This window comes from Ovis canadensis, chromosome 6 (genome assembly GCF_042477335.2).
Source record: "Ovis canadensis isolate MfBH-ARS-UI-01 breed Bighorn chromosome 6, ARS-UI_OviCan_v2, whole genome shotgun sequence".
Taxonomy (NCBI): domain Eukaryota; kingdom Metazoa; phylum Chordata; class Mammalia; order Artiodactyla; family Bovidae; genus Ovis; species Ovis canadensis.
Genome location: NC_091250.1, coordinates 42,160,184 through 42,174,660, shown reverse-complemented (window position 1 = coordinate 42,174,660; position 14,477 = coordinate 42,160,184). Strand labels below are relative to the sequence as shown.

Genomic DNA, 14,477 nt, shown 5'->3' with positions numbered 1-14,477 from the left:
ACAAAAATTATGACTTATAAACTGCTGATGTATCATCATTCCAGAACATCTTACAATTTACAGTGAATCATAAGATAAGGCTTCCAACTTGATGCCCCCCACAAGGTTCTCTAAATCTCTCTTCTCTCAGAATTGGAGCCCTGTGGAAACAAATTAGATGCAACATTCTGCCATCAAACCTGGGTAAACCTACACTTAAAGACACAATGTAATATTTGCAAGCACATCAAGGAGAAATTTGGCCTCAAGGATCCAAGGCTTTCTAATCTTTGTATAGCAAAGAGAAGATAAATGACTTGGCTCTCCTAAGTCATTTAAGGCTTCCACTGATCCACAGTGCTCTTTTCAAATAAGTGATGAATAAATCTGTTGAATCTATTCACCCCATCTCCTTGGTAGACATCAAGAGGAACACCACTACCTGGTAGCAATGACAAACTTCCAGGCTAAGGTATTCTAGAAGTTCTATAGCCAGGATGGAAATAGTATGAAATCTGGAGACAAGGACACAGACCATATCCACCATTTGTTAAATATTGAGACATCTGTTAAATGTGCTTGGTAATATCTTATCTGATTGCATCCTCAAACCTACAATTCTACTGGATAATGTTGTGCTTAGTCGCTCAGTCATGACCAGTTCTTTGCGACCTCATGGACTAGAGTCTGCCAGGCTCCTCTGTCCATGGGGATTCTCCTGGCAAGAATACTGGAGTGGGTTGCCATGCCCTCCAACAGGGATCTTCGCAACCCAGGGATCGAACTCAGGTCTCCTGCATCGTAGGCAGATTCTTTACCATCTGAGCCACCAGTGAAGCCCACTGGGTAATGCTACCTTTCCTTTATAAACAAAAATGGCTCAGTGGTAAAGAATTCGCCTGCTAATGAGGGACATGCAAGTTCGATCCCTGGGTCAGGAAGACTCCCTAGAGAAGGAAATGACAAGTTCAGTTCAGTTCAGTCACTCAGTCGTGTCCGACTCTTTGCGACCCCATGAATCGCAGCACGCCAGGCCTCCCTGTCCATCACCAGTTCAAGGAGTAGTCTACTGGCTGGAAGCTGCTTCTTCCAGTCTTAGAGAAAGGAAAAAAACACGTTGAGGTACTCTAGCCAACAACACTGGCTGAGCTCTCAGCTGGCACCAACTGCCAGTCACGTGGGGGCATCATCTTGGGTATCCCACCCCAATGAGCCTTCAGTTAACTCCAGCCAGCTCCATCTCACTGCAACTGAAATGGACAGTTCCAAGTGCAAACTGCCCAGCAGGGCCTGGTCAAATCCCAGAATTGTCAGATATAACCAAGTTTCATCTTAAGCCACTAAGTTTTGAGGTTGTTTGTTATATAGCAATAGATAACCAGAATACTGATATCAATTTACTTGCCTAGTAACAGTTTTTAAGTATTAGAGTCAGATCCTAAAAAGGTCCAGAACAAAATGTCTATTAATGCTGGGTGATGGGGTGTGGAGGTTCATTACCCTAAAGAAGCTCTCTCTTCCCTCCCCTACCGCAGAGCAGTCTCAGGTTTTCCAAGAAATGTCCTAGTATGGTGACACCCTCCACAACGTCAATTCCCTTCTGGCTTGAGTTCTTCCAATATAAAATAGGGTGAATAAGAGTCCCCCACCACCACCTTGTGCTAACTAATGAGAAAGGAATCTACAAGATGTTTACTTTGTTACTCAGAATACCATTACAAGTATTATATAAAAGGATCCAGATTTTACACATGAAACTCTAACTCCAATAGTAAAAAATATATTTAATGACTCATAAGACTACATTTGAGATTCACAGTGGGGACACAAAAGTATGCATATTACACCAATAAGTGAATAAGCTAAGAAGAAATTAGGGAAAGATTTTTTCAAATGAAAGAATCCTTGAGGGAAAAATTAATTAATTAATAAAAGTTACTTTCAGGCAAATCTCAGTGAGAGAAAAAGTCTATAATGTTTCCCAATATATGCTATTTTCATTATATTTTAGTGCCCATCTCTTATATTTTTCTTCCCCAGCATATTGGAGCTCAAAAGACCCATTCTTTTTTTTCAGAACTAGAAAGAAACTTACAACTTGACTACCTCTTCATTTTTTGTTTTTTTAACTGGAGTATAGTTGCTTTACAATCAGCTATATCTATACATATATTCCCCCCAGCCTTTTTTTTTGGGGGGGGGGGGATTTTCTTCCCATTCAGGTCACCACAGAGCAATGAGTAGAGCTCTCTGTGCTATATAGTAGGTTCTCATTGGTTATTATATGTCAATCCCAATCTCCCAATCTATCCCTCCTTGGTATCCATATGTTTTCTCTCTACATCTGTGTCTCTATTTCTGCTTTGCAAATAAGCTCATCTATACCATCTTTCTCAGAGAAGGCAATGGCGACCCACTCCAGTACTCTTGCCTGGCAAATCCCATGGGTGGAGGAGCCTGGTAGGCTGCAGTCCATGGGGTCGCTAGGAGTCAGACAGGACTGAGCGATTTCACTTTCACTTTTCACTTTCATGCATTGGAGAAGGAAATGGTAACCCACTCCAGTGTTCTTGCCTGGAGAATCCCAGGGACGGGGAGCCTGGTGGGCTGCCGTCTATGGGGTCGCACAGAGTCGAACACAACTGAAGCGACTTAGCAGCAGCAGTAGCAGCATACCATCTTTCTAGATTCCACATATATGCATTAAGATACAATATCTGTTTTTGTCTTTCTGAATTATTCACTCTCTCTGACAGTCTCTATGTTGACCCACATCTCTGCAAACAGTACAATTTCATTTCTTTTTATAGCTGGGTAATAATATTCCATTGCATACGTGCACCACATCTTCTTAGCCATTCCTCTGTTGATGGACATTTAAGTTGCTTCCAAGGATATAATGCTGTAAGAAACATGGAGTGTATGTATCTTTTCAAACTATGGTTTTCTCAAGGTATATGCCCAGGAGTGGGATTGCTGGGTCATACGGTGGTTCTAGTTTTAGTTTGTTAAGGAACCTCCATACTGTTCTCCATAGTGGCTGTGAATATATGGAATGCTTCATGGATTTGCATGTCATCCTTGCGCAGGAGCCATTGTCTATAACCTTCTCTGTACTGTTCCAATTTTGTCATATGTGCTGTCAGAGTGAGAACTAACTCTTCATTTTAACAGTTGAGAAACTGAGGCCGGGGCAGTTAACTGAGCAGTGATAAGTCAAACTGCTCATTACTAAGAGAACCAAACCCTTAGCACTAGGGCTACCAAATTCTCAGTTTTTATTTTACCAGAACTTTATTTCAAAATGTCTACAATGTTTAAAAAAAATTTTTTTTTTCTAGAGTTTCGGTGTGGAAAGATTAGGAAACCATGTTCTCTGTAATCAATGTCTTCTTCATAACTGTGTAAGAGCAGCCCCAGTCTGCTGAATCCAGCAGTCACAGTTAGGACGGCAACTGTAGAGAGCAGAGATGTGTAACTTTACAGAATCAGGCCACCAATCCCGGCTCTTCAGTCACTAACATCTTAGTCTAAATTACTGTCATCAAATATCATGGCTACCTTCCTGCTGATCATCACTCTAGAGACTGAGGCACTGCAAACTCAGAGATTCCATAATTCCCAAATAATTCCCAAACTTAAGGTAACCTTGAAGCAGACAGCAGGATAGCAAAAGTATGAGGGGGCAGATGAGTGGAAGACTTTAGGCACAGTAAGGAGGGACAAGGTATGTATACAGACAGCAGAGTCAGAGAAGGGTCTTTATATCAAAGGCATCTACATAACTATTCTGCCTGGGACACATGGTTTAGTTCCACAGCGCTATGTCTCTTTTCAGGCTTCCCATAAAACTCCTCCCAAGAGATGAAGACCTTCAAAATCAGACAAAATGTTACTTTCTTTTGAAACTCTCCATGCAAGCACGCTGCAATTCTTTGCAGCTCTCTACAATTCCAGAGGTTTTGCTACAACCTAAGCCATAGAAAACATTAAATGTGCCTCTGTACACACTACAAAATTGCACCAAACTGTCAGGGAAACAGGCCCAAATCCCTTTATTTCTTTTCCACCTCCTGCTATGAAACTGCAGAGAAAGCCCCTGGGTGCCTTTTGTTGCCTGGTAGCTGAAATGTTCAGCTTTTGGAAGTAAAATCAAGAGGCTTGAACTCACCACCCCAAGAAGATCCAGTCCCAATTCGGTAGTCCCTGACTCTCACAGTCATGAAAGTTTCAAGTTCAGATAAAACCAAAACGCCTCACCCAGTAATTTGACTTTCAAGTATGTCCAACAAGGGTTGAAAAAAAGGAAGCAAGGAAAGAAAACAATTTCTTCTTCCCACATTTGTAGCAGTGTTTGACTATGTTAGGGGCGGGAGGGGGGTGACTGCTAACAGGAATCACGTTCAACCTCTGTCAAAAAGTGGGTTGCGAATGACTGGATCTGATATTCATTCACGTGTCGCCACCCCATTTTCAGTCCTGAGGCCAGATGACATGCTGACACAGAGAGTGGTCTCCAATCACTCTCATTCCCTTTTGCAAAACATGCAAGAGCAATGCAAGACACTCCTAGAGAAAACGGAGAATAAAAATAAAATAGCCTAGTAAATGTGTGGTAGGAAGAAAACAATATAAAGAGCTGTATTGACAAATCTTCTCATCAATGTATATGTTCAAACAAATGGCCAAAACTAAAGGAGAATCAAAATAAATACACCCCATGTTCAGACTGCTGTGGATTATCATTGATCCCACCACCACCACTGGATTATTGTTGACCTCACACTGAATCCACACTAAACAGCAACTTGAAGAACAGCCCCCACTACCCCAACCAGCCACCATCTTTACTTTCCATGGGGGGAATAGTGGGGGCCAAGGGAGTGCCCAGTAAGGAAGAGGATGGAAAGGGATGGGGAGAAGAAAAAGGACACGGTCTTTGAAGCAACGTTTCCCCTTGTCCTAGTGAACTCTTTGTCTGGGTGCTGAACATGTTTGTGAGATCAAAGAAGAGAATCCAAACAAAACAAAAGAGTAGGCATCCCAGCCTAATTACAGTAGGTGCCCAGCGTATTGTGGTGCCAGCAGAGCATGGATGAACCTTTCATTCGAGCATTTGCTCTGCCGGTACCCCCACAAAACATGTCTCGTACGCCTTCTCTGCATTTCTCCAAGGTTTCCCCCCAAACGGCCCGCTCTATGTGTCACTCCTCAGAAAAGCAGGTCGTGAGGTGCGAACACGCTGAAACATATGTTGATGGTGACTTGTTATTATCCTGACAATAATACAGACAGAGCAATAAACACCTCCACCCCGCACACCCACTGGTCAGTCCATTATGCAAAAGGAGCGCTTTCCCGAAGAAGACGAAGAGAAGAGCGTGCAGGAAGCGTTATTTACGTGCACATTACAGAACCATATACCGCCGCATCTGCATCCTACACAAAGCCCGAGATGGTGCAAGAAGATACACGCTGAGCATGGCACAGACTGGCCGCGGCAACACGGAGCCAAGCCCTCGTCCAATCAGATCCCCGTTAGAGGTGGACCTCAGGGTCGACTCTGTCCGATTAGCCTTCCCTATTATGACACCACGCTCTGCCCAACATCCATACTCCACCTGGAGCAAATCTCATTCGAGTGGTTGCTCATTTCTCCAACTGCCGAACCCTTTCTTTCATCTGCATCTACGTTATTCGTCCCTTAAAAAGCAATCTCAAGGCCTGGGTGCCCCCTTTCCGGCTCCGTTTTTCTTTTTACCTTTTCGCGTTCCTAGAAAGGATTAAATGTTTATTTCTCCAACGCGCAGGCTGAAAGGGCGGAAGGCAAACGCCTCTGCGAGCTCCGACAAGCGCCCGAGGGGCTCCGAAAAGTAAAGGCTGAGAGCAACGTGCGCGAAATCGTCGCGAATCGATCAGCCACAACAGTTGAAATCCCAGAAGCGCTCCAACTTACCCAAAATATGACATTGAAGCCAAATATGAAATACTTGATGCAACAACTGACTTCAGGGCCCTTGTAATGCTTCCCGGACATCCTCTGGGTTCATGAAGACACTTGCCCCGGCAGCCCGAGTTTGGAGCCCCGGAGCACCGTTGCTCGGAGCAGCCGGCGGGAAGCAGGGGATCCGGGACGGCGCTCGGGGCCGCGGCGCGGCGGCCAACCCGGGCTGAGCAGCGCAGGGACCGAGCAGCGGAGAGTGGCTCCCGCACCTCCAGCCCTCGGCGCGCGCCGAGGCCGCCGGAGCCGGGGTGGCCGCGGGCGAGCAGGGAAGCACGCTGCAAGCCCCGAGCTTCGCTGAGGCTGGCCCCCAGCACAAGGCGAGCTCCCAAGCCCGTCCGCTGGACGTTGGTCAGCCTCCGGGTTTCGGGCAAACGCGACCGCCGCGGATGCTGGTGGAGACGCTACTCGCCCGCCTGCCCGCTCGCGCGCTCCCTCCCACCCCTCGCTCCGCCCGCCGATCGCTCCGCCCGCTCGACCGGCTGCTCCTCCGCCCGCACCGCCCTCAGCTCCGCCCGCCTCCCGCCGCCGGAGCCTCCGTGAGGTGCGCGCGCGCGCGGGCTCGGGCGCTCCCGGGCGGCGGGAGGCACAACGCAGCCGCGCCGCCCCCTCCTTCCCGAGCTCTCCGCTCCTCCCGCTCGCTTCATCCACGCCCCTTCTCAGGCCAGCCGGGAGCGCCGCGGACCCCCGAGCACTGCGGGTAGGTAGGGAGGATGGCAGGCCGAAGGGAGGTGTAAGGATGCCCGGAGAGCGCGCCCAGTGGGAGCAGCCTTGGAGGAGTGACTGGAGTTGATGGTCCCCGTCTGCCACCGGCGGCAGCAGGCAGCTTCTGGAGGGACCCGGGGGAAAGGATCGCTTCGGGGTGAGAGAGCTGGTTGAGTTGGGATCCTCAGGACGAATCCTTCCCCCTGCGCTCCACTGCAGGACGCGCATCCTTCTGGGTGTAGCTTCAGTCACACCCCCTGCTCCACCACCTGGTTTTGTAGCAAGAAAAGACACGGGGCCACCGAGGCGGAGAGGAAAGAGGTCACAGACTTTGGAAGGAGCAAAGGGGAAGGATGAGATGTCAGGGAAGGGGTGGGGGAAGAGATGGGAAATGGGAACGAACCCGGAGGATTGCATAGGAAAGTCCCCTGAATTCCCCTGAATGTGGCTCCAACTCAGCCTCCCCACCTGCGAGAGAGAGAGGCTTATCCTGGAGACGGGGACGAGGTAGGAGAGATGGCCCAAAGGAATCCGACTCACGACAGGATCCTTGCCCTAGGGCCTGTCGGCGACAGAAATCCGGACTGCAGATGCCCCCACAAGACGGAATAGTGCCGAAGGACCCTGACCGGTCCTCACTCTAAGGAGCAATCCTGGAGTTCTAGGATGGTCTTCTGGGGAATCTGAATTGGGTTTATGGATCATGAACGACTAAGCTTTTGACCTCTGAGGAAGGAGAGAATGAAGCTGGATATTATTTTGGAGCCCTACCTGAGCATGTGTGCCCATTGGTTATGTAACTGCCTTCCTCCTGGGGCACTGTCATAGGTGCTGGCAAGCAGGTATCAGTATTTCACGAAAAAAGAATGAAGAACTGCCCAGAACTGTGTGTAAACATCTATGGGTGTTTCAAGCCTTAAAAAAAAGGCTTGAAAAAGCTGCAAAGAGATGAGATCAGGGAAATTTTCCAGCACCATACCAGTGAAACCTGGTACCGGGCACAGAAATCTGCATGCTTCCTAAGCTCCCAAGAGATCCTTTAATAGGCTTGATAACATTTGGCATAGGATTTCCCTAGTTAACCACCCCCTCACTTTTCTCAAAACCTAGCTAGCTAGTTGACAGCCTACATGGAGGAGCAAGAAGTTACTTTTTCTTGCCATAAACCACACTTAAACAGGCTTGGCCTTGAGAGGGATTGGGGCTATACTGAGGTCACAGGTAGGAGCCAGGGTCCCCACAAAGGTGGAAGAACCAGAAGATCGTAGAATTATGACACTGGTAACAGTGACTTCAGCCCTTTGGATGAAATAACCCTCTCTACCTCGAAAGTGTCCTCTACCCACCCAAAACACACAGCAGACTACCACCAATCTGGTGGGCTTCAAAGGCAGTCTGCCCTTAGTAGCCGATTCCCCACTAACAGGAAGGTGCTGCCACACTTTACATAAGCTGTTGGTGCCATATTGTAATTCTTCGTATATGTAAGTAGAGCAGTTATTGCGGATTCCTGGGTAAGTCAGAGGAAATGTCTTTCTTAAGGTGATATGACACAACTCAGAAAGTACTAGAAATCAGATCCAGCTGATGACTGAGTTGATCCTACGCAGGATTTGTCTTTGAAATAAAACCCAACAGAGAAGAAGTTCAGATAACTCTGGTAATTTGGGGCAGGGGGACTAGCTGAATTCTCATTTCATATGTCAAAGCCAAGTTCAAGGAGGATTTATGAGTTAAATATATTTTGTAAAGCAAACCAGAAAATATAATTGTTATTCAGTCACTAGTGAAAAGTGAAGTCACTCAGTCGTGTCTGACTCTTTGCAACCCATGGACTATAGCCCACCAAGCTCCTCCATCCATGGGATTCTCCAGGCAAGAATACTGGAGTGGGTTGCCATTTCCTTCTCCAAGGGACCTTCCCAACCCAGGGGTCAAACCCAGGTCTCCCACATTGCAGGCAGACACTTTTAACCTCTGCATCGGCATGTCCAACTCTTTGTGATCCCATGGACTGCAGCATGCCAGGCTTCCCTGTTCTTCATTATCTCCCAGAGTTTGCTCAGATTCACGTTCATTGAGTCTATGATGCTACCTATCCACTCATCCTCTGCCACCTCTTCTCCTTTTGCCTTCAATCTTTCCCAGCATCAGTATGTTTTCCAATGAAAATAGAAAACTACTGGTTAAACCTCTGGCTAGAAGTATTTCTCAACTTAGAAGCAATAGAAGGAAATAATCAACAGAGATGACTGGGTAATAGCTTAAAACTTCTATGTGTCAAACATTGTTTTAAACAAGGACATAGAGGACCTCTCTGGTGGTCCAGTGGCTAAGAATTTGCCTTGCAATGCAAGGGAGCCTGGTTCAATCCCTGATCAGGCAACTAAGATCCTCCATGTGGCGAGGCAAGCAAAGTGCAACAATTACTGAGCCTAGATCCCGCATGACCCAACAAAGATATTGCATGCTGCAACTAAGACCCAACACAGTCAAATAGATCAGTATTACATAGAAACCTAAACCAAAAAAATGGTGACAGCGGGCTCATACAGTAAAGTAAAATACAAAATCTCAGTGATTGAATAAAAGCAGAAAACAGATCACATACAAAGACATCAGATAATAAATATGGTGAAAATTAACTTTACAGTAATTAAAGAAATAGACGTTAACTCAGTGGTAAAGATATAGAGATAATAAGCAATGGTTTGCTCATACATTGCTGGTGTCATTATAAACTGATTCCATCCATTTGCAAAGCATTTTGGTTATATGTCGTAGGTCAGGGTGCTCCTGCATTTTGACTCAGCAGTCCCACTTCTGGGAATCTAGCCAACAAAATACTCCAAAATATGAGAAAAGTCCTGTGCCGCAAGTTGTACATCACAGCAGTATTGAAAACTTGGTGACAGCTTGAAGATGCTAGAATAGGGGCTATACCCAGCTCCCTGTACTCTGGACCACGGCGTTGCTTCGTGTTTCTCTGCTTTGCACACATCATTGCTGCTCTCTCCCTAAGCACTCTCCTTGCCCTGTGTCTGTGAGCTGAGCCCTCTTAGTTATCCTCAACACTTCCAATCAGCATTTTCCAGGCTCCCTCTTTATCTCCTCAGCACCTCCTACATTCTCCCAATTTGGCACTTGGAGGTTACCTGTAATTACTTGTTTACCTGCCTGTCTCCTCCACTCTGCTACTCCCTCCTTCAAGGGTGTGGTCCATCTCCTTTTAATCTCAGAATTACTAGCACCCAGCCAGTGTTTCAGGTGCTTAATAAATATTTATTTTAAAAATGGGTGAGTCATTTACTCAAATCTTTTACAGGCATTAAAGATGATGATTATAAAGAGTATGTGGTAACGTGACTGTATTGTAATGTTCAATTTTATTTTTGTGGAAATATCTCAAAGTAATAGGAAAGTTAAATGAAACAAGCAAGATGCGAAATGGTATACAGTGTAGGTTGCCATTTTTTTAAAATAATAATAATAATAAATTGTGTTGACAAAGAAGAATGGAAAATTTATATATGCACACTTTCCCTTGTTAATGAGTAGACTGTATGAAAAAAATTTAGGTGTTACTTGTTTCAAAATGATAATGGTTGTTAGACTATGGAATTGTGGGTGATTGTGTTTTCCTGTTTCTGGTTTCTATTTAATGTGGTTATATTGCTTTCACAATGACAAAGATAAAATTATAAGTAAAGACAAACAAATAACTAAGTAATCATTATATTTATTTCAGCACTACCTTTCATGACTCAATAAATTCTGGCCTATTTTAAGGGGAAAAAAACAATGAGAGTAATTCTCTCCCCTGAGACTCCCCTACAGCCATCTCTTTTATAATTCTGAGGTTGAAAAAAATGGTTAATAAGTTTAATTACTGAAAAGATAATTAATCTTTCAATGGCAGTACAGATAGGTAAAGCACGTTCTTCTAATAGTTGCCTAGCTAAGCAGCAAGATATGACAATAGCTTTTTAACCTAAGACACCAGATTTAATGAGCTTGTCACTCTCTCTGTATTTCGCTCTCCCCATCACCTTTCTGCCTCCCTCCTTTCTGTCTTTCACTGTCTGTCTCTCTGCTCCTCTAGTCCTATATTTTTCTTTTCCTTCTCTGTGGCCAGCACTGACGACTGCCTCCCCACCCACTGTTCCAACGTCCCTGCTCTTTTCAGGTCCGTATGCTTGGGGAAATGAGCCCCGGCCCAGCTCCACTGGGTGAATCTTGACCTTCTGAGCCAGACCTGGCTCTGACCAGTGTTTGGTTCAGAAATGGGCATGAGACACACTTCTGGTCAATGAGGAGAATCTGCTGGGTGTTCCCTCACATCTAAGAGAAGTTTTCTTTTTGGCCTTGGATGTAATTGCATCTGACAATAATAAAGACCGTACCAAGCCGGGCAGAATGAGAAAGTGAAAAGAACCTGGGCTTCTTGCTGCTGTTGCCTCACTGACTTAACCTCTCAGGACTTCCTGTCACAGGAGAGAACTTGCTGAGGAAGGCACTGTAAGAAAGGTTTTCAGTTTCATGCAGCTCAAAGATTCTATTTTATTAAACACTCTCCTCTGGTATTTCCTCCCAAACCCTTTGATTTCTCTTCTTGAATAGCCACCAGTTTTCCACGTTTCTCTCAGTACCACTGTTCCCCTCTCCTCTTTTCTATTCCCCAACCATTCCTGTCTCTCTTCAACAATTACAGAGGGAAACTTTAGCACAGCCTGCCCAACTCACACCCACCCCTTTCTCTCACTTTCTCAACCACAAAGTGCTTCCCCACCTCTGCCTCATTTGTACCTTAGGGCTGACAGGCCTGGGTTGATCCAGGCTGGGCCAGCCCCTGAGTGTGTCCCTCTCATGTTGGGATTCATTAACAAAGGAATCCCTGCATAGTAGAAAGGGAGGTGAGGCTTTTTTAGGAGAGCTGGAGGGGCTTGTGTTTCCAGGAGGAAGCCAAGACTCACTCTCTGCAGAAAGAGGAAGGAAGCACAGACATCAAGAGAAGCAGGGGCAGAGACTCTTAACAACATGGGCCGCGAACACAGTGGTGTGTTTTGTGCTCTGAAAAGCTTCCGGCCCTGCTTAAAGGCTTTCTATTTCTGGATTTCTTCAGGAGAACCCGATCCTTGAGGTTTCAGAAGTTTTTAGACAGAATTCTTCCATTGTACTCCACTGTGGCTTAGCTGCTTCAAAGTGGGCATCTTGTATTTGCAAATCAAAAAACCTGGATTAGGGCTTCCTAACTGGCCTAGCGGCTGGGAATCAATCCCTGCTCTAGGAAGATTCCACGTGCCGCAGGGCGGCTGGGCCTATGTGCCACAAGTACTGAGGAAGCCACTTCAGTGAGAAGTCGGGCACCACAGCAAAGAGTGGCCCCTGCTCGCCACAACTAGAGAGACCACATGTAGCAACAAAGAACCAGCACAGCCAAAAATAAAAGTAAATAAGTATTTTTTAAAAAAAACAGATGTTATGGGGAGGGAGGTGGGAGGGGGGGTTCATGTTTGGGAACGCATGTAAGAATTAAAGATTCAAAAAGTAAAAAATAAAAAAAATAAAAAAAAAACTTTGATTAAAGCAAGTCATCTCACCTCAAATCCAATGAGATCAACTTAAAGCGTTTTGAATTGGCCTAATATAAATTTGTTGTATTTAATGAATCAAATATTTTGCCTACTGTTCTTTAGTTGAAAAGTGAGTGAATTAAAATATTAAAATATTTCTCTAAAAAAACAATGGATTCCCCAGGATCAGTATCACCTCCGTACCCTTCTCATCCTGTGCCCACACACACCCATTAAAAAGACCTAGTTTTCAGGGCCCCAGGAAGAACATGAAGAAAGCATATCTGTCTCAGAAATATGATTAAACAAGCATACATAGAACATAGTTGTTTCACTTTTAAAAATCAATTATAATTGCTTATGTAACAAAATGAATTCTCTCTTTTACAAAATATGACAGAGCAGACATTGATTTTTTTACTCCACCTTCTTTTGGAAATATCACCTCAATTTCCTCCTGCTTTGGAGATAGCCAGCAAGGCCTCTAAATCAAGGTGCCAGGCCTTACCAGGGGCAAGCGCGTGACACACGTTTGGCCATTCAGAAGCTGCCTACTTGATGCCGTGCAGAGGGAGGCAAAGACCAAAAGCTACCTGGAGTTCGTTGATTGCGCGCTCGGACATCCCGCCTGAGGCTGCCCTTCAGGATCCTCCCTGGCTCTTCTGGTCTCCCTCCAGTCCTGTGAGCTACCTTATTTCTTCCTAGTGGATTTCCTTCCTGATTAAGTCAGTCATTGCCTGTTTCTATGACTTAGACCAAAAAAATTCCTAAGCAGCAGCATGTGAACTTTTGAAACTGCACTTTTCAGAAAAAGATGAAAATGTTATCTTTTTTTTCTGATTTCCAAAGTAGGATATCCTTATTATACAAGTTAGACAATACACAAAAGTTTTTCAAAACTCACCCATGACAACAGTTCCAAAGGAAACTGCCGTCAACATTTTGATATATTTTCTTCATTAATAAATATTTTTATATGATTGATCTCATTCTGCAGAGGAAAAAAACCTTAAACCTATTATATTTCCCATTTGCAGGTGCTCCCAAATAGTGCAGAGAAGCCCTCCATCAGAACAGAAGCAAGACCATCTCAATTTCCAGGCTGTGGTTACCAGTCAGGGTTCCAACCTCAGTGCCCCATATCGCTAGCACTTGAGTGTTTTCCTTTTCCACCACGGATCAGTCTGTTTCCTTTCTTGCATGGCAAACATTCTCGCATGCTCCCTTACATTCCAAACTCACTCCTACCTCCAAACAATCTCAAAGTTCCATTTCCACCCCAAAACTCCACCCTTCCTTTCATCCATCACCAGTTCAAATTATTTTGCAGTTAAGTATTTCAGCTCCTCAAAAATCTGCCCCCATTTAACACTAGACATGCTAATCCTATCTAGTAATTTCCTCTTTCACTATTTGGTTTCTTTTGCCTTCTAAAAACTTTGCTTTTGTGATATATCTGTATTGGTGAAGCATTGAACTTAATGTCCAGAAACAGGGAATATATATTAGCAGATTCATCAGATATTCATTTAAGTTTTATTATGCAGAATCAATTGACTCAACAACAATTATTTATTGAGCACAATTCCCCTTAAGGCACCTTTCATCATGGTTTCTGCCCTAAAAGTGAAATGGAAGAAATAAACAAACAGAGGTAAGAACACAGGTCAGAATAGACTGCTACAATTTCTACCAAGTACAATGTGACGTAGAATCATGAAAAAAAAACTTCCAGTTCTACTTTTTCTTTTCTTTCTTTTTTTCTTTTCTATAATAGTAGCCTTAAGGTGCAACCACAGGAACAAAAACTTGTTCCATTTATGAAGACAGAATATCTTCTGTGTATCTGAGTATCTGAGTTATTTATTTGAATGAGTTCAGGAGTCTGAAAGAATAAGTTTTAATATTTATACTTAACCACACTGGTCTAGCCATTGTGGAAAACAGTTTAGTGGTTCCTCAAAAAGTATTAATATATGATTCAGAAATTCTACTCCTAGGTATATACCCAAAAGAAATGAAAGCAAGGACCTAAAGAGATACTTGTATACCAATGCTCACAGCAGCAAAAGAGCCGAAAGGTGGAAACAGCCCAATGTCCATCAACAGATGAATGGATAAACAAAATATAATAGATGTACAATAGGATATTACTAGCTTTACAATGGAAGGGTATTTTGATACATGCTACAAGGCTGAATCTTGAAAACATTATGTTT

The 14,477-nt window shown here is 44.5% G+C and overlaps 1 protein-coding gene and 1 non-coding gene across 2 annotated transcripts in view; both read right to left on the bottom strand.

The window, feature by feature from the left end:
* TSPAN5 (tetraspanin 5) overlaps positions 1-6,478 on the bottom strand; it is a 183,407-nt gene extending 176,929 nt beyond the window's left edge. The window contains exon 1 of the mRNA XM_069592986.1: positions 5,936-6,478. Coding sequence (XP_069449087.1) covers positions 5,936-6,016 — 81 coding nt within the window. The 5' untranslated portion in view covers positions 6,017-6,478. The remainder of the gene's footprint in view (positions 1-5,935) is intronic.
* LOC138443076 (U6 spliceosomal RNA) lies at positions 3,024-3,134 on the bottom strand. Its single transcript, XR_011258001.1, has one exon. It is a non-coding gene; the product is annotated as a U6 spliceosomal RNA (small nuclear RNA).
* Positions 6,479-14,477: the final 7,999 nt, after the last annotated feature.